A 19,155-nucleotide genomic window follows, 5' to 3' on the forward strand; every position below is an offset into this window, starting at 1 on the left:
CGCTGAAGTTTGAGTTTTATGTAACGTTTACGTCACGTCTTCTTCTGTGAGTTTATTGGCTGGTCGCAAAGAAGAAATCTGATTACTGCCTGACTGTAGATCCAGAGTTTCCCATTATCTGATTACTCAAGACCATATAAATGTGTTCAGATTACGGACAAAATTAGATTTTCTGCAGATTATTAAATGCATGTAAACTTAGTTTTCTTAATCGGATTCCTAGATCAGATCATGGCGTTTACATGGCCATTTGAATGATCGGATAGCTGCAGAAATCTGACGACTGCATTATTGAGTGCATGTAAACGTGCTCATTGTGGAACTGAAGGGCCCCGTTTTGTAGAAAGTCTTCTGTAGTTTTACACTGAAGCTACAAGGCAAGTCAAGGTTATTTATATAGCACCTTTCATACACTGTGGCCATTCAAGGCGCTTTACAAATGATGAAATACAAGGATAATCCAGACTATAATTTAAAGAGTAACAAAGTAAAGGCTACAAAGTTAATGTAGCCAACAAATAAAGAAAGCTCATAGCACAGCCATTATCAGTTTTATACAGTTATCTAGATAAAAGTACAAACAAAATTCAGGCTTCAAGATTCAGGCTGCCACTATTGTTTTTAGGGAATTGTAAGGAAATTTAACATTTTCACAACATTTTTTCAGATTTCAGAGTGTAGAAAACCAAAACTTTGGCAGTAAATGCCTTGTCTGGTCTAAGTGTGGCACACTGCCCTTCTTTTTGTTGCCACTAGTTGTGTAGTACTTGACTTGCTAACTAGCAAGTTAGCAGAATAAAGTAACTTGACGGTGTATAAAGGAATCCTTGAAGGCAAAACGTTAAGGGAAGGTGATGAGGGTGTGCTAAAACAGTATTGAAATGGAGGGTAGATGTTTTCAGTGATTCCACTGTTAGCATGAATGTCTTTGGTAATATTGTGCAATCTTGTTCAGAGGGGTCGGCAATATGATGATGTTTTATTGTGATCATGATCATTTACGCCACAAAGCGCTTTTCTGAGCATATTGGGAATATTAAGGAATATTAAGGAATACAGACTAACTACAATGTGGGCATAATTAGGCCTGTTTAATTGGATTTAGAACAGTACAGTTAGTGAAACACTGGAATAGAATCATTTTAGTTTTTTTTTGTACGTTTAGTATTTTTATAGTATGTCTATTTGAGGTGCTACAGGTTCTGTTGCATGTTTCTAAATTTCAGAAAAACTAAATATTGTGATGGATGCTGCATATCATGAAACTTCCTTTACGTATTACAGTATAAAATATGGCCTTTCTGCCAAGCCCTCATTGTTAATATTGTAACGTAAAAACATTTAAATGCTGCATCTCACACTACATTTTATTGTTAATGGCTGAAATGTTCAGTCAGAACCACATTTTCATAAAGCAGTCTGGGGACAGACGAAGAGCATGGAGGCGACAGAAAACGGTTGGTCTTGGTCCTTTGGAGCGCCCTGCCTCTTCCTCTCTTCTGCACAGCAAGGCAATATTATCTACTTTTGTATGACTACTGTATGTTATATACAAAGCTGTTCAATGTGTGTGTGTGTGTGTATGTATGTATGAAGAGGTCAGCATATAGATGTAAACATGGTCAAATTAAAGATTTGCTTTCATTCATCCATTTCAGATCCAATGTGCTGATGTACAGTAAACACTAAAAACATTCCAACACTCTTCAAATGTCCTTGCATGCTAACAACATAATTCTCAGGCACACAAATAAGTTTAATAAAAAATTTATTGAGCCTTGATTTTTTTTATCATTTTTCATGAGTGCTAGTTCTGATTCAATACAAAAACCAAGCTACAAACATTGAGTGCAGACTGAACAGCCAACAAAAAGCACACATATTACTTCTTAAAGTCAAAGTAGCATAAAAGAACGTTTACAAACGACTAAAGTCTGCACACGTCCATTGCATGACAAGAACTGTAACATGAAACAATTTGTCAAAATGGCAGTACTGTTCTTCAGAAATGACTAAAGTTTGACGGATTGGACTGTATGAGATGTGAGTGTATGACTCACAGTCATAGGAAATGGAAGGTGTCTGGATTGACTGGATATGTTTAAGATCGCCAGGAAGGTGACTGCTTGTAAAAAGATGTGGCTTCAGCTCTCCACTGGAGCCCGGGAGATGGGCGTGGCCCCTTCAGGCTGCGAGGAAGGTGGTGTTGGGTCTATGCATGAAGAAAAGGAGAAAGTAGTTCAAAGCTGTGCACATACATAGGGTCCCAAGTGACAACAAAATGGTCATGGATACCAGTTTTAAAAAGCAAAAATTTTGATAACTGCTATTGGCCTATGTAAATTTAAACAGTGCCTTATATGCTACTATAATCCTACAGCTTTGATGGCCTGATGCATTTTTATCGTTATTTTAACCATGATGGTTTGTGTCCAAGTTTACCAGGTCACTTATACTGATGAATAAGCGGCACCTTAATCTTAGACAAAATATATCAACTGTGCTCTAGAATGGAGGAGACCTACACAATAACTCCAGAAATAACAATATAATGATCATAAATCAAATATATCCACAAAAAGAGAGAGAGGACGATAAGGATTTAGATTTACTTACACATGCCATTAGGGGCACCAGCATGTCGAGAACCCATCATTTGCCCTGCTCCTCCACTGCCAACTGCACGACCTGGGATAGAAGAATAAAGAAATACTTTGTTACATACACCAGTTAAAACAAAGCAAAAGGAAATTCAAAGGCATTTTGTAGGATAGACCGATATGGGAATTGTGGGCCGATGCCAATATCTTCATGTACATGACGATACATAAAACATTTAGGAAATGTAGAAACTGGGAGAAGATCAACCTGGATTAGCATTACAGAGAAATATAACACATTCATCGAGGGTTACAAATGTAGTAAAATAAATAAATGCAATACAATACAATACAATACAATACAATACAATACAATACCAGTATCTACAGTGTATCTACAGTGACTTTTGTTTCTAGCAGTATCTGAGCTCAGTTGGTAGCTAGCAATGATACTTTCTCTAGACAGACAAAGCATTTCTTATAAGTCGCTCTGGATAAGAGCGTCTGCAAAATGCTGTAAATGTAAATGCTGACATTTTAGTGCAGTAGCCCAGGATTTTAAGCAAATATTGTAATCATACTGGGGATATCACTGTGTATCCCTGAATTATTTTCTATAAGCTCATGTTTACTAGAATACTTACAATGACAAAGACGTGCATTTTGGTTTGTCTGGGAATACAGGGACTTTCATTATGGACTACATAAGACTGCTAAAGGTAATGATGAGCACATGCTTGAATGTCGATTACTGTCATCATGAGCATGTTATTGAAATCAAGTGTCTGAACACATACCATGATGTACAGGGTTATATACCGTTCCACCACTCTGAGAGGCTCCAGGTTGCTGCTGCTGCTGTTGCTGCTGCTGCTCCAGGTGCTGTCGAGCTTTTAGCTCAGCGTACTTCACCTGCTCCATATGGAAGTTCTGCCTCTCTGACAACAATTGCTGCCTCTGCTGCTCCAGCTGCAGAGAACACATACAGCAGGTCCATACAGAGGGTTACAAGGAGATGAGTACTGTGCTGGCATAATGTTCCAGAACACTCCCACACGGCTACTTCGAACATCACAGAGAGTACATTACAGTGTTACATTAACTTCTTTTACGTAGGTGTTCTGGACTGCAAAGGAAAATGTTGTGTAATAAACTGATGTTTTATATAGTAGTATGCAAATGTTCACCCACTTTGGTGATTTTCTAAGTAAAAATAAGTTTGTGTGTCTTCTACAGGGAACAAATGCTATTTATTTGCGGAGCTTAACATATTGGTAAAAGCATAAAATATAAGATGTGTCAAATTACACCCCCAATATGTTAAATTTAGCAGATAAACAGTAGCTGTGCTTTAGAATATACAGAAGTGTGCTCTCTGTAGAGGATGTGTTAACTTATTTTCACTTAGAAACTCAATAAAATGCGTCATTTGACCAGGGGCACCCAAACATTTGAATATGACTTCATTAAAACAATGAACACTGACTGCTCTGGGACAACCAATCTGTTAACCTACCGCCTCTTTTTCTCGGTCCATGATGGTTTCCAGCTCCTCAAAGTGCCTCAGTTTGATCTCCAGCTTTTTCATTTGAGTCTCAACCAGCAAAGCCACCAGAGACTTAATCTTTCTCTCCTCAACTGCAGCCAAATGCTACAAAAAGAGCATGCGATGTAGATAAATGAAGTGCTGAGATTTAATACTCCTAGATGGTCAATATACCAAGAGTGAATGCAGCAAATGCTTACCACCACTTCCTTTCATTAGGGCTTAGTTTGTTTATTTTCATAGTATGTGGACATTTAAGTGCCTCTAGACATGTATGGCTAAGTTATAGACCATTAAGTAATGGAAAAAGGCCTGTGTTTTAAACATAAAGGATTAAACATCTAAAGCAGCCATTTAATAGACATTAATTATTAAAACATTAATGGTACATGGTACAAGTTAATCTTACTAAAATTTAAATTCCCATGGATGATAACTTAGCTGCTTAAGACTTTAGGCTCTTACTTTGGCTTTGGTGGCTGCAGAGGCCAGCGCAGCAGCAGCAGCTGTAGCAATATTTGCTTCAACCAACTCAAGCTCCTTGCTCCTTCCTCTGTCTCCATCTTCTCCTTGAGTCTGGCCCACCTCCAATGCTTCTTCTTGAAGGCATACAAAGAGAGAGAGAAACAGAAAGAGCATTAGTTGGTTTTAACTGAACAATACTTAATTCATTTTCAGCTTGACTGCACATCTTTATATATGACTTATATGAATGGTGTTGCACTTAGTGAAGAAAAAACACAAACCTGCTGTGTTCTCCTCTCCTTTTTCTCCTTCACTCTCATCTCTTTCCTCATTCTTCACTCGCTCTCCCTCTCCTGTGAGGTTTTCTCCCACAGTCTGAAAGTGAGATAAACAGAGAGTGTTATAGAAGAGTGTCATGAAAGTTTGTGGGTCCTAGCCATTTTAGAGGATAATAATAGTATGAAAAGCTGGATTTAAATAGTAATCTGCTTTAATCTTAGGTATTTGCTAATCTATTACTGAAGCACAATGTATTGCATATTGACCTCAATGACAAGTTATGGTTAAATGGTTACTTTAAATGCTTTAGAGCAAATCAATAGATGAGGAAAAATCGGTTCTTATACCTTTTCATGCTGTTCAGATTCAAATTCCATTTTTTCCATTCCGGATCCATCTAGAAAGAACCATAGAGAAAAAGCAAATAAGGCCGTATCATTAACACAGCCAATCAGTTTGGGGATAATGTGAGTCTAATGCTGCCCCCTGTTGGCCATGTTTTGTATATATATGTGTGTGTGTGTATGCATATGTACCACTCTTTTCCAATGGATCAGATTCAGATCCTGGGATGTTACTTGACTGCATCCCAAAAGCAGGATCAAGTCGCGCTAGACTCCTCCCAGGCTCTAGGACTTTACGGATGTTGGGGTTGAATAGCTCTGGAGGGGCTTCCTCTCTCACTCGAGAGAACTCCTCTGAGAAAAGGAAGAACGAAATAAACAAAACAAAACCAAAAAAACTATCAGACAGACACACAGTATTATAAGCCAGTCTGCTTTGTTATTTTCTTATGGTAACACAGTGGCTGTAACAGACATGTGGTCACTTGTGTGAGAGATCTTAAATATGCCTAAATATAAATATTCTTACAGATCTTAAGAATTAAAAAAAATGTTTGTGTTTGGCAACACTTTTTTTGTAGTCCACTGTGGGTGTTTTACAGATTCCCAGTCTGTTTTTAATTAACATTCAACTAAATATCATTTCAATGCAACTGAGTGCAAGTGTAAACCCTAACCCTAAGAGCTGAAGTCAATCTGTTCAAATAGGCATAATTTCAGAACATTCTGTTGATCACTTACCTTTTTTTTCTGTTTTGGCTTTTACAACTGTTTACCTTCAGCTAGAGGTGGGCGGTGTACCACAGTGTTTCAAAGTAATAACAGTATTTCAAATACATGATATCTAAAAATTAAAATGGTGTTAAATATCTGTTTTACACCTATCTAGCAAATGGCCAAATATATATGTCTGGCCCATTCGCATTTTTATTGGGTGCCAGTCAGCAAGATCTGCCTGAAAACAAGGCCAACAGTCATTCCCATCTAGAAGTTAAGCCCCCTTTAAAATGCTTCGCAGATGCTGTCAATGCCTCTTTTCCACTGCTGAACTACAATCAGTATCATGCCGGTCAACTCCTCTGAACAGGTGCGATTTCAGCTTTCTATCAATCCAACACCATTGACTCGACTTTGCTCTCTCAGACAAAACTTTTTATTGTCTGTCAGTGGCAGAGTGTCTGTATATGCAAAGTAAACGCTTACATACAGGCCTGTGTTTTGGGTAACCAAGAATTGCCTCTGTGTTTTATTATATCAATGCAAAAATCACATGATTTTGGGATGAAATGGGCAATTTTTCTTGTGAATACATCCCTGAGGCACACATCTGATCTGTATTGGTAAACTGAATTTACAAATGCAAATAGTTTGAGTGTTAAGTCCACAATGCCAAGTATGTTCTGTTCATCCAATGAGTAGCTGTTAAAATCAGTTTGAAAAATGCTTGCTGGGTATTTCAAGTTTGTGTTAGGTGAGAGTTCTCCACTAGCACTGATGTATAATACAGAATCTTGTATAGACATGTTCTGTGCGTCCAAACAATACTTCATAATATTATTGACCCCATGAATGTTTGTGTCATGGATTAAGAGGAGCATAATAATAACAACTCTGCATGTGGGCCCATCAGTAGTGTAGTAGTAGTTTCAATCAAACCTGTACTGTGGTGTGCTGGTAATCGATCTGTAGCCTGCAAGCTATGCTACCATTACCACTAAACTAGTTACATTTCCATTATTGGTGATTTGACTTCACTCCCACAGATTTTTTGTTATACCTTAGCTGACCCTACAAAGGGAAATTTGTGATTTTGCCACTCAACTACATCCAGTCTCAAAGCAGCACAGTGTCACCAGCACCCAGCTAGTAGCGCTGTTTACCATTCAACTGAGAAAAGTGAATACTGCCCAACTCTATCTGCACATTTTTCTTCTTCTTTTTTTCTGTCTTTTTAAATGGCTTACTACATGTCAGATATTCACAAACATGATCACACACACACACACCCACCCACCCAGGGCTGCTTTAGCAGCAGCAGAGGCCACTCTGGGGTCCACTACTGAAGCAAGGAAGGCCACAGTACTCATAACCGGGTTGCCTGACTGGCTAAAGGGAACAGGCTGATAGGCTAGAGGGCCCAAAGAGGCTTCAGAGTTTTCCAGGTAAGGGTCCTCTATGGGCAACCGCAAGAAGTGCAGGATACACTCATCCTGTGTGCGGCTGCCTACATGCTCAGAGACTTTATTCCAGTCATCTTTATACATCTCTAATGCCTGAGAGGGAGAGAGAGAGAGCGCGAGAGAGTGAGTATGCATATAACTCTGAAATACAGGTTACTACAACTGACCAAAGTATATTTCAAAGACTTGCTCACCTCCAAGAGCAACAGTGTCTCCTGTTCTGTCCACTCTCGCCCTGCATTTGCTCCTTTCGTCTATAGAGAACACAAACAGAGAGAAACCCTGTTTACGGTTGTGGTTTCAGGACCACGGACAGTTCTCTGAAGCACAGATAAGAATACCTAACGCTATCACAGTAAGTATCACAATGATGATGGTTAACAATTCAGCATGTACGTGAATTTTCAGTGACACCTTGGGATGTTTCTTTGCATAAATATCAGTTCGCAGTCCAAAATTCTGCAGGTCTGAAGGTTTTTCTCTGCTCTTCTCTGGAAAATTGAGCATATGCTGGGAGGCTGGAACCTACAATCACAAAAAACATAAAGCACTTAAAGCACTTAAACCTCATAAACCCCCAAAGACAACTACAACGCAGTTTGCGTGTTTACCTGCAATGGTCTGTGTTGTAGAGGAACGAGGGCGGACGGTGAGTCTGTAAGAACATTAAAATGTGGTGTTGGGGGTGGGCCCATAGGAAGTGGTCTGCTCTCGGCATCCACCTGGTAGTTTATCAAACCCCACTGCTCCAGGAATGCATGGACCCTGCACATATGCACACCACAAAAGATTTGAATGACATTTAAATCATTTACATACATTTGGAAATGCACAAGGTGAGAGATAAATTCAACACAAACAGTGTGCTGACCTTATAAGGGCACACACATCTCCAGTAAGATTTCTTCTGCAGGAGGTGGAGGTCAGGTATTCTTGAGGGTTCAGTCGGTATGTGTCGATCATGAAGTTACGATACGCCAGATATCTGCAAATATCAATGAGACAGAGGAGTGTACTTAATATCTGGCCTGTGTGTGTGTGTGTGTGTGTGTCTACAGTACTGTGCAAAATCAGGCCACACTTATTTTATTTCCAGTCAAAACTATTACGTACATGTTTTTCAGAAACAGAAAACATATATTAAATAAAGAAATAAAAAAAGTTTATTAATTTAACAGAAGCATCTACATCTGGCGTCACTTTAACTCCATCATTCCAGTTTTAGAACCAAGAGGGTTACAGCTGTGCCCACCCAAAAAAAGGGTTGTTCCCAAAGGTGACTGACATTATGTTCCTCTTCAAAGAGACACTAACATTCACACAAGCAACTACCCAAACACACCTTATTTGGCTTGTAAATTTCTTTCTCGTTTGCATCTACAGAGTATAAAGCAGTATTTCTGAGATACATGAAATTAGATGCAAGATTGTCCTTATCAAACAAAGAAGCTTCTGGTGTTCTCAGAACAATGGATTGACCACGCCAGAGTCCACACCTCAACATCACTGAATGTGATAAGGGATTACTTGCGAGCGAGTGAAGGAGTAGTATGTACTACGTATATTTGTGTATATAAAAGCCTCACATCTCGGGTGATTTGGACTTGTTCTTCCCATTGAAGAACTCAGGCAGTGCTCTCCTTTCTATTCGATGAATACTGTGACAAAGAGACACAGACAAGTTAGAACACAACATCCAAACCAAAATGCAGGAGTGCTATGAAAGTTTCATACCTCTTCACATACATAATTGAAACAAACTCCAGTGGGCTTTGGAGTGCTGACCTCATTATGCACAAGCTGTTGTACTCACACAGACATGCATCCTCATGTATATCTGGAGTGCAATCTGAGTGTTAATGAAGATCCTAAACTGGTTTTCTAACAACTGTTTCAGTTAATCAAGCTGTACTATAAGAACAGGAATCAACAAGTTCACCAAAGAGAAAATACACATCAGCTGCATAATGATGTTTAATTAATTGCAAACTGATTCTAACCTATAACTGTACAAAATTTTTACTTTTGTTTGTCCATGTTCTTCTCTTTTTGAAACAAATTACACATATTAAGCACTTGAAGCAATAAAATCTTTATTACAATTCTTTATGAATCAATTCAATGAATCATTAAATCTTATATTTCACCACTTTTTAAGGGGCAAAAAGGGGAAATGTAAGTCAGTGTCTTCAAAAAAATACATAAAAGTTTTGGGATGATTATGACAATTTTGCAAATTATGCCATATTGTTTCAAGGATCCACACTTTCCACACTTAGTGTTCTTATGGATCGATCATTTTGATTATCATGTTCATTGTCTGTGAAACTTCATGCCCTCTTTGAATGGCACAGAGATGTGACCACCGATAGCCGCACAGGCGATCCTACTAGACGATGGTACTTTATTCTAAATAAAGACAGGATTGATATAAAAGTATAATTCCACCAATTCCTAAACATCCCTCATTTTAACATGAGCAGTTGCCTCCATTTAGCCACAATATTGTGACATTTCCTGGTATTAATGCCACTTTAATGTCATAATTATATGATTTTATTCTAGAAATATTACGACTTTTTCTCAAGGTCTGCTATTTTTAATTGTATTAACACTGGCCATGGTGTTTTAGAAACGTCTCTGTTGCAAAGCTGTAACTGAATGAGACTAATCTAGCGTACACTACAGTCAGAGGTCAGCTGGCTCATGGCTGTGGCAAAGACTCACCAGTTGTAATCGAACCAGGAGGTGTAGCTGGGTATGATGATGTGGTGAGTCTGCTCTGTAGCGCTCTCCTCACCATCCAACCCACGGCCAAACTCTCTACCCTGATCCTCCTCATCCTAAACACACAAACATACTTTTTAAAGGTTAAAGCAGCCCACAAGTCATAGAAGTCAGTGCACCAATGTGTCGTATAAACACATGACCAATGCGCTGGTCAGTACATATCCATAATAGACCCAAAATAAACCAGAGACTGGCAAAAGAGCAATGTCTCAGTAGTTTATGGCTGCTTAAACACAGTTATTAAAATCCATTAGCATTAATCATGACAATAGGGACTCCTTACCCTGACACCAGATAGGAATTCATCCTCCTGATCGTCTACAAAAGAGGAATGTTACATCTTACAATGTCGAACACAAACACATCGTAGTGAAAATCAACCCAGAGGTACACCGAGAAATGAACACACAGCCGTACCTAAGTCAGCCATGGTTCCCCCTTTCACTGGTGTGTTCTCACTGTCCTTCTTCATGTTTACTGCCAAGAAAGTAACAAGAGGCCATAGAATAGGGAATGAAGAAAGTGTGAAGGAGAGAAACACAAAGAAACCGAAAAAGGCTCGAACACCCAACCCCCCAACCACACACACCATTTTTAGGCAGCATGACCTCTTCCATGTTAGGCACAGGCGTTGGGTCCTCCATGTCTTTAGTCAAATCCTCCTCTGGCTCCTCTTCCTGCTGACCACGCCTCTTATACAACCCTGAACTACAAAATAAAATAAATAAATAAATAAATAAGAGTCAATTTATCATAAAATCAAACATTGAACATGATTATATTATATCCAAATCTAAAATAGAGGTATAACGGAGAAGCTGAGGGAAAAAGTGGTTTGACATTACCCTTTCTTTCCTCCTTTCTTCCTGGACTCAGATGAAGATGGAGAGGGGGAGCGCCTCCTCTTCTTCCCAGACACCTTGTGCTCCTTACAGAGAAGAGAAAAGACTGAGAGATAAGAAGCTGTGAAACACTGAGGGATGAAAAAAGATGGGCAGGTGGGACTCTACCTCCTCATCTTGTGGGTAAATGCGCCGTCGGTAGCTCATACTCCTTTTACTGTCATCCACCTCATAGTCTTCCTCGTTCATCCACTCATTATATGTATCCGTGTCAAGAACCCATTTCGCATGTACCTATGTGGGTGTTTGAAACATCAGCTGAGGTGGATTTTAAAATCACATGAATGACTGAGTGTTTGACTTGTCTGAAATTTGCTTCAGTGTCAGAGAGAAGAGTAAAGTATTTTCAATCCAACTCAAGCATTTTTAGTATGTTGACAGCACAATGTCAGATCTTTGCAATAGGATTTCCAGTTCACTCACCTTCCATGGCCGATCTAGACTGGGGGGTTCCTCTACATCTGCATCAATATCACTAACTGACATCAATGTATCATAACTAAAAAGTACACAAAAATGACATATCAATACAGCAACAGCAAAAAGCTCTAGTAATTTTCTGAGTGTGTGTGTGTACATATTACTTACCTATCTGGGTACATGCCCCAGTGTACCATTACATCTTGATCTAACAGCATGATGGGTCTAAGCCACTCTTCTGCAAAAATAAAATAAATAAATAAATATTTAAATCACATCACAGACACTTTCATGTATTCACATATATTTATAACATTCAGTCCAGACACAAAAAGTTGGGACAGTATATTAAGTGGACATAAAAACAGAAAGCAGTGACTTCACTGTAAATCCACTTCATCCTATATTTACACAAAACAGTACGAGTACCAGAGATTGCGTTTCACCCTACCCACTTAATTGTTTTTGTAAAAACACCAATCAGACATAACATTTTGACCACCTCCTTGTTTCTACGCTCATCGTCCACTGTATCAGCTCCACTTTCTGTATAGGCGCACTTTGTAGTTCTACAATTACAAAATTGTAGTCCATCTGTTTCTCTGCATATTTTGTTAGCCCCCTTTCACCCTTTTCTTCAGTGGCCAAAGTATGCAGAGAAACAGATGGACTACACTACAGAACTACAAAGTGCATCTACAGAATAAGTGGAGCTGATAAAATATACAATGAGCATGGAAACAAGGAGGTAATCATCATGTTATGGCTGATCCGTGTATACACTCATTCCAAAAATCGATGCCTGCAATATGTTCCAAAAAAGTTAGGACAGGAACAGCTTAAAGACCAGGCAAAGGGTGAAACAAACAGATGATAGGTGTAATCATCCTTGGGTAAAAAAGGTAGATCTAGTCTGTAATAAGCAAGCAGTGTAGTTGAGGTTCACCACAAAAAAAAAGCATCTGTGAATAATCTAACTGTGTAATAAGAATGGGATTCCTTCACAAACCATTTGTAAGAAGAAATTTCTTCTTAAAACCAATTTATGCTGTTTTTACAAAGAACCGGACATTGACCAATGTTTTCTTATTTGGGATTTGATCTTCAGTAAGAACAGAATCTACACACACTCAAGAGCAGAATAGTGTAAACCATTCTGTGAACACATCAAAAATCTGACATAGACTTTTAAGACATTTCTCAAAAACACATTTAAGGGGAAAAAAACTTTATGATATTGGTGAATAAGATGCAATGTCCCTCAACAAGCGATTGCAAGAATTTTTGCCTCTTTTGTGCATGATATCATTCAAAAACTAAGGGAACCCAGAGAAATATCTAAGTCTAAAACCAAGGCCAATGACCCTTGATTCCTCATATGGCACTGCATTAAAAACCTGCATTCTTTTGTGATGGACATGCCCACAAACTTTGACAATTTGCTGTTCATAAGTTAAGAATGTACTATGCACTGTGGAAGTCATATGTCAACAATCAGAAATGCCAATGACTTCTCTATGCTCAAGCTCATCTGAAATGTACTGATGCACAGTGGAAACATACGTTGAGGTCTGATGAGTCAACCTTGTTTATGGAAATAATGGATGTCGTGTTCTCTGGGCCAAAGAACAAAAGAACTGTCCACACGGTTACCAGCGTGAAGTTCACTGTCTGTCATGGTATTGGGCTGTATCAGTGCCTGTGGCGAGGGTAACATGCACATCTGTGAAGGCACCATTAATACTGAGCATATGCTCCAAACAACTTTTTAGGGACCTACATGCTTGTTATGACATGAAGCCAAGCCACAATCGGCACCTGTTACAACAGCATGGCTTGACGTACTTATTACTAATTCATTACAAGTCAAATTAATCAAAGTTGTCTGTTTTATAGCATACAGTTACAGCTTTAAGGGAACTGAGGTTTGCAGTCCACACTTACCTTCATCCGCTAAGATGGGAGAGGTGTAGATTTGATGGGTGGCCTGTAACTTATCTTCTGTGACTGAACCCTGACGTATATAAAGAGAGGAAAAAACACTGACCATGCTGCAGACAAATAAGACGGTAAGGCTCTTTTCATACCCTGCGCTAACATTGGTGATCTGATCGCAAGATGTATGCATGCTTACATATGGAATTTTCATGGGTTTTGCTTCTCCACTGATAGTGCGAGGAATGGGACCATACAAACTTACAACAGACTTGCTGTGCTTGTCATCAGACAAAAATGTCCCATGAATCCTTGTTCATGTACATGCACAAGCTGTAAGCACTCCACTGGCTCAGTAATGGCCTTTACACCAAACCTGTTGCAGCAACAGGGCTGACTTGTAAAAGGATTAGTTCATGCCTAGGCCTGGGTTCTGAAATTCAATACTGTACTAGTGTCAAATCAGGACACTTTAACGTTCGCACAACAAATGTTACAAGGTGCGTCTCAACCATCTCAGAATGTCTTCTGAGTAATGATAAACATCGTTGGAACCCATTCACACCTGTACTTAGCCCTCTCCACTTATGGCTGGATATACCAAGATGCATGTTACTGCAACGTGTCGAAAGTAATTTCTTCTGCTCAAAGCCATACTCACCTGATGACGTGTGATGATGTCTTTGAGTTTGCTGGCCTGCTTCTGTTCCAGCTCAGGGGACAGATACACCACAGGTCTGCTCAGCAAGTTATTCTGCAGATACACAGTAACACATTAAATCAATCTTAGTACTAAATACATACATTCTGCCTGGACTTCAACAGAATTCATTCATTCATTCCAATTTTTATTGAAACAACCATCTTAAATACATATTTAAATATACCTATATATACCTATATATAGTAAGCATTTTTAGCCAACTTAAACACATTTTTATGTAGACTACAGACTATACTTTGGATGAAAAATGCATTGCTGTGTAACAGATCCACATGATCTGTACCTGTAACAGGGTTTTCTCCACACTGACGAACATTTCTACGTTGCGGTCAAATCGGGATGGATTCTGCATGTCAAAGCGGCGCCTAAGGCAAAGCAGTGAAGTATAAAAGAACAGCACAGAAACCTTTAAAGTCATAAGCAATCTGCTGGCTTTGCACTTGGTTTTATACTAAATTTATTACAGCAACAGGGCTGACTAAAAAGCTCAGCTCATGCCTAGGCCTGGGTATTGAAATTCAATACTGATACATCATACTTACCCTCAATACTACCCCCAAAAATGCTAATTTTCATTTAAAATTTCACGCCGAATTTCAATACCCAAGTAATTGCAAATTTTCTGACCAATATCGTGACTGTGAACAAAACTCCAATTTTTTGTTTCTATAAAATAATGTCTAAGCCTGCATGTTTGCCAAGAAAACCAGAAAATCCATTATTTCGGGCTTGACACTTGAATGCTGAAATAAGGATGTGCATTCTGACAGTCTAGAAGTCAAGAATCCTTGTAAATTCATGAACGAACATCTGCTTAACCACAGGCATTAAAAACCAACAAACAAACAAAAAAACTGTAACCAAAAATACTGTATGGCTGTTAGCTTAGCTTTTTAGATGACACCATTGGTGTCGAACAAAAACACAGCAGCAAGGGACAGCTGAGGGACTTTCGGGTTGGATGAGTAACACTGGACACTGATAGAGACATCTGTCTTCAGTTTACAACGTGCCGTCATGTTATTTGTCAGAGAAATATTTTTCCACTGTTTCTGGGCCTATCTAACATCATTAGAGCAGTTATCGCAGCCGCACTAACTCTGTCATATCAGCCACTGCCTTAACAATGCGTTCCTGGAACTCACACTGAGATAAAACAATTACTCATATACATGAGCAAAACCTTCAGGCTTCGCTGAACTACAATGTAACACACAAGTTTCCAAATGGTGATTTCAGTCTTCAAATACCGGCACCTTGAACGGTTAGCCTAGTACTTCAGCACCAATGCACATCCCTACGCTGAACATAGCGTGGTAGACTATCAGTTAGTTATGGTTGTGCTGTCATGCACACAGCAATCGGGTGTTTGGTCATTCTGATTGGTCCAACTCATCTACAGGCAGTTTATAGCCTTCATGTTATTACGTTCAATTTTCCCCATTTAAAATGAAAGACAATGTGGTTGTAATAATACAGGCAATAATAAAAGATTACAGCTCTTCCTCTCTGAATACTGAACTCCCTCAATTTGCAATTTCAACCTAAAAAACAATGAATCTTTCAGTCCTATTTCAGCCAGTAAGCGTGCATTAAACAAAATCCACACTAGTGCAACAGTGACTGGCTGTCTAAATTAGATCACATGTGCATGTTATTAATGCTATTAAGTTGTGAACAGAGTATAGCTCAGGAAATTGTTCAGGTTTCGAAGTGATCAAGATCAAAAACTTTTGAAAAACGTTTCAGCTCTGCCTCATGTGGGTCCAGGTTGTGTAATATTTGCATGATGCATCATTTCTTGCATACTGGCTTTTTCAAGATAATACAAGAGTGCAAAATAAAGCCTGAACACTCACCAGCCTTGCTCTGACTTAAATTTATATGCTGAGCCAAGGACGTGACAAAGAGCACCGGCAGGCTTCATGTCCAAAAAGCACTTTGCCTGTGGAAAGAAAAAGCAGAAATCTAACCATGCCTGCAAGCAGAGCTGTTTAACTTTGGCAGTGTTATTGGGCACTCAACATTCGTAAAAAAGAACCATTTGCAATCTGCCTACACACTGAGATTTGTGAAATGCCTTAATCAGATTTCAGGTTGATAGAAAAAAAAATGAAGCGTGCTTGTATGAGAAAAAAAAAAAAACACGGCTAACAGAGCACAAAGATGTGGGCACACGATTGAGCTGCATTAAATGTGATTACGATATGGCTTGCAATACACAGCAGGGAATGCTTGATATGATTAAGGACTGGCTTGCATCTTTTCTGAGCAAAATGATCTACATTTGCTGGATCACATGAAAGTTTTTTTGCACCTTAACACCCACAGAAACTATGCTGTAGGTCAAGAAGCTCACAGTAATAAAACAATGAGTGATTTGCTAGAGGGCTCATTTGCATGTTGCAGTCTCATGTGGTGCTAGGACCGGAGAGGAGAACACTGCAATAATAATTAACAAACTAGGTGTTGTGCAGCCAAAGGACATGTGAGAAAAAATTAAAAACGCCTTTTGAAATAAGAAGGAGAAACTGGTTACTTGCCGGCAGTTTGGTGAGGCCAGGGTTGCTCGCTCTACGGCCAAACGCATCCTCCTGAAACTGTAGAAGCTGGATAATCAACCCTGAGAGAGACTTACTGGAAGGAGCGTCAGCCTGCACATACTGGAGAAACAAACGGAAATAAAACCACGTGGACTTGGACGCCGATACTGAGACCTGTGGTTATGTCAATGATAAATGAATCTGATGTATCAATATCAGAAAAAATATCACAATTCTTGTGGACATTTTCTTTATATACAATATTCATCACAGTATTTTCTTTTGCTGAGGTTTGATCAGGAGGAAAAGAAAAACGAACAAGTAGTGTCATATTTAAGAAAAAAAAAAATGGGTGAAAACTACGAGCAGGCTACATGTCACTCTGTACTATATCAGTGATCTATGCACAATTACGCCGTCTTTGTTACGAAACAGTTGGTTAGAAAACTTTAAGCACTGACAGTAGCCATGATATGTCTAGAGAAGCATGTTGTGATGTAACATGGCTCAACATAAGTACTGTCTGTTGCATTGAGCTTGTTTACGACTACACAAGGCTAAAAAAGCCTACGTGCAACTTGTTTGCAGATAAAAGCAAGTCTACTAACTGCTGAAGGTTATTAACTACTAGTCACACAAGCTCTTTTAGTCAGATAAGCAACTTCTTTTCCAGTGGACAGTGTGAGAATAAATGGTAAGATTAACAAAGTAAGAGAAGGGAATGAAGGGGGTGTGTCTGCTCAGTGCCAACTAACTAACTAGGCTGTAAACCATGACATCACCTGGGAGAGAAAACAGCATCGAGGATGAGAGCAATTATGTTATAACGGCAAAAACAACACTGTTTATGCTCAAATCATGCAAACCACAACGGCTGTTAGCATCTTCTGTCAGAATTCAGCCTTTCTTTCCAAACCAGAAAACATCCTATTCAGCGCCAGCGATATGTTAGACTAACTCTAACTTGACTTCACTAGCTGTCTATTTTAGGTCGACTTGCTATGTTCAAATATATACTCACCAGCCACTTTATTAGGTACACCATGCTAGTAAAAGGCTGGACCCCCTTTTTTGCCTTCAGAACTGTCTTAATTCTTCGTGTCAGACTTTCAACAAGGTGCTGGAAACGTTCCTCAGAGGTTCTGGTTGGTTATGAGTTCCTGTTACCTTTCTATCATCTGGAACCAGTCTGCCCATTCTCCTCTGACCTCTCACATCAACAAGGCATTTACATCCACACAACTGACCGCTCACTGGATATTTCCTCTTTTTCGGACCGTTCTCTGTGAAGTCTAGAGATGGTTGTGTGTGAAAATCCCAGTAGATCAGCAGTTTCTGAAATACTCAGACCAGCCCGTCTGGCACCAACAACCACGCCACGTTCAAAGCCCCTTAAATCCCCTTTCTTCCCCGTTCTGATGCTCGGTCTGCACTTCAGCAGGTTGTCTTGACCACCTTTACACGCCTAAATGCACCGAGCTGCGGCTGTTTGATCAGCTGATTAGCTATTCGTGTTAACGGGCAGCTGAACAGTGTACCTAATAAAGTGTCCGGTGAGTGTATATCTTAGTACTAAGACTAATCTCACTATTAACGCGTAAATAAACAGCAGTTCGGGCGATAATGAACTAAGTTCTGGATCGCAGCGGCTGTAAACGAACAGCGTCGCGCAGTCTGGCGGTCTGAAATGTCAGTAAAGCTGCAGGATGTAAACACGTAGTAACGGTAGGTTAGCTAGCTGCTCTGCTCGCGAGCCCGCGAGCGCGCGCCGTCGCTGTAACCAGCCTACTGACCTTTTTATAATGTTTTCCAATCCAGCTGCGGACCGTTTCCAGCTGCGCCACCGTCTCCGCACTCTCCCAGAACTTATAGCTCGGACCCCCATCTTTTTTCCGGCTGAAAGCGGAGCTGCCGCCCGCCCCGCTCTGCGCTGCTCCCGGGGTTTGAGTCGCCATTGTTCCGCGGAGAGCCGCTCGGTCGCGCAGCGGTACTCTCGCGATGACGGACGGGGCGGGGCGGGACTACAGGAGAAGACGGCTGCGTCCAAAACCGCACATATGGTGTGTTCAGTATGTACGGCAGTATTTTGTAGTAGGGTGGATACATTACACTAAACCAAACAATAAACAACCAACGGTAGCGCGTTTATTAGTGCGGGGCGTATAGTACGTATAGTATAGTGTGGTGGGTGATTTGGGACGCAGCCTGATCAGCCTGATTAGACTGTATCAGGTATAATCCAGGTACTATAATGAATGGCCTTCTAATGATCGTGTACTATGTTGACATGCTGTTAAGCACAGTAGTACGCGATTTTGGACACAGCCTGCGATCTCCATCTCTCTCTCTCTCGCTCTCTCTCTCTCTCGCTCTCTCTCTCTCTCTCTCTCTCTCTCCCTCGCTCTCTCTCTCTCGCTCTCTCTCTCT

General features: G+C 39.9%; 1 protein-coding gene across 1 annotated transcript; it reads right to left on the reverse strand.

Moving 5' to 3' along the window:
- Positions 1 to 1,751: 1,751 nt before the first annotated feature.
- Positions 1,752 to 18,717, reverse strand: smarcc1b (SWI/SNF related, matrix associated, actin dependent regulator of chromatin, subfamily c, member 1b). The gene is made up of 28 exons (XM_017693822.2): positions 18,522 to 18,717; positions 16,729 to 16,848; positions 16,045 to 16,130; positions 14,469 to 14,550; positions 14,123 to 14,215; positions 13,471 to 13,540; positions 11,695 to 11,764; positions 11,530 to 11,605; positions 11,215 to 11,340; positions 11,050 to 11,132; positions 10,794 to 10,912; positions 10,622 to 10,681; positions 10,488 to 10,522; positions 10,142 to 10,257; positions 9,001 to 9,072; positions 8,286 to 8,399; positions 8,026 to 8,179; positions 7,829 to 7,939; positions 7,609 to 7,668; positions 7,249 to 7,507; positions 5,427 to 5,588; positions 5,238 to 5,287; positions 4,893 to 4,986; positions 4,612 to 4,745; positions 4,117 to 4,251; positions 3,398 to 3,569; positions 2,617 to 2,688; positions 1,752 to 2,212 (listed from the first exon to the last, which is right to left on the reverse strand). Exons 1-28 carry the CDS (start codon positions 18,681 to 18,683, stop codon positions 2,145 to 2,147), a joined length of 2,955 nt encoding a protein of 984 aa, XP_017549311.2. The 5' UTR covers positions 18,684 to 18,717; the 3' UTR covers positions 1,752 to 2,144.
- Between the last annotated feature and the right edge of the window lie 438 nt (positions 18,718 to 19,155).

Source organism: Pygocentrus nattereri, chromosome 27 (genome assembly GCF_015220715.1).
Source record: "Pygocentrus nattereri isolate fPygNat1 chromosome 27, fPygNat1.pri, whole genome shotgun sequence".
Taxonomy (NCBI): domain Eukaryota; kingdom Metazoa; phylum Chordata; class Actinopteri; order Characiformes; family Serrasalmidae; genus Pygocentrus; species Pygocentrus nattereri.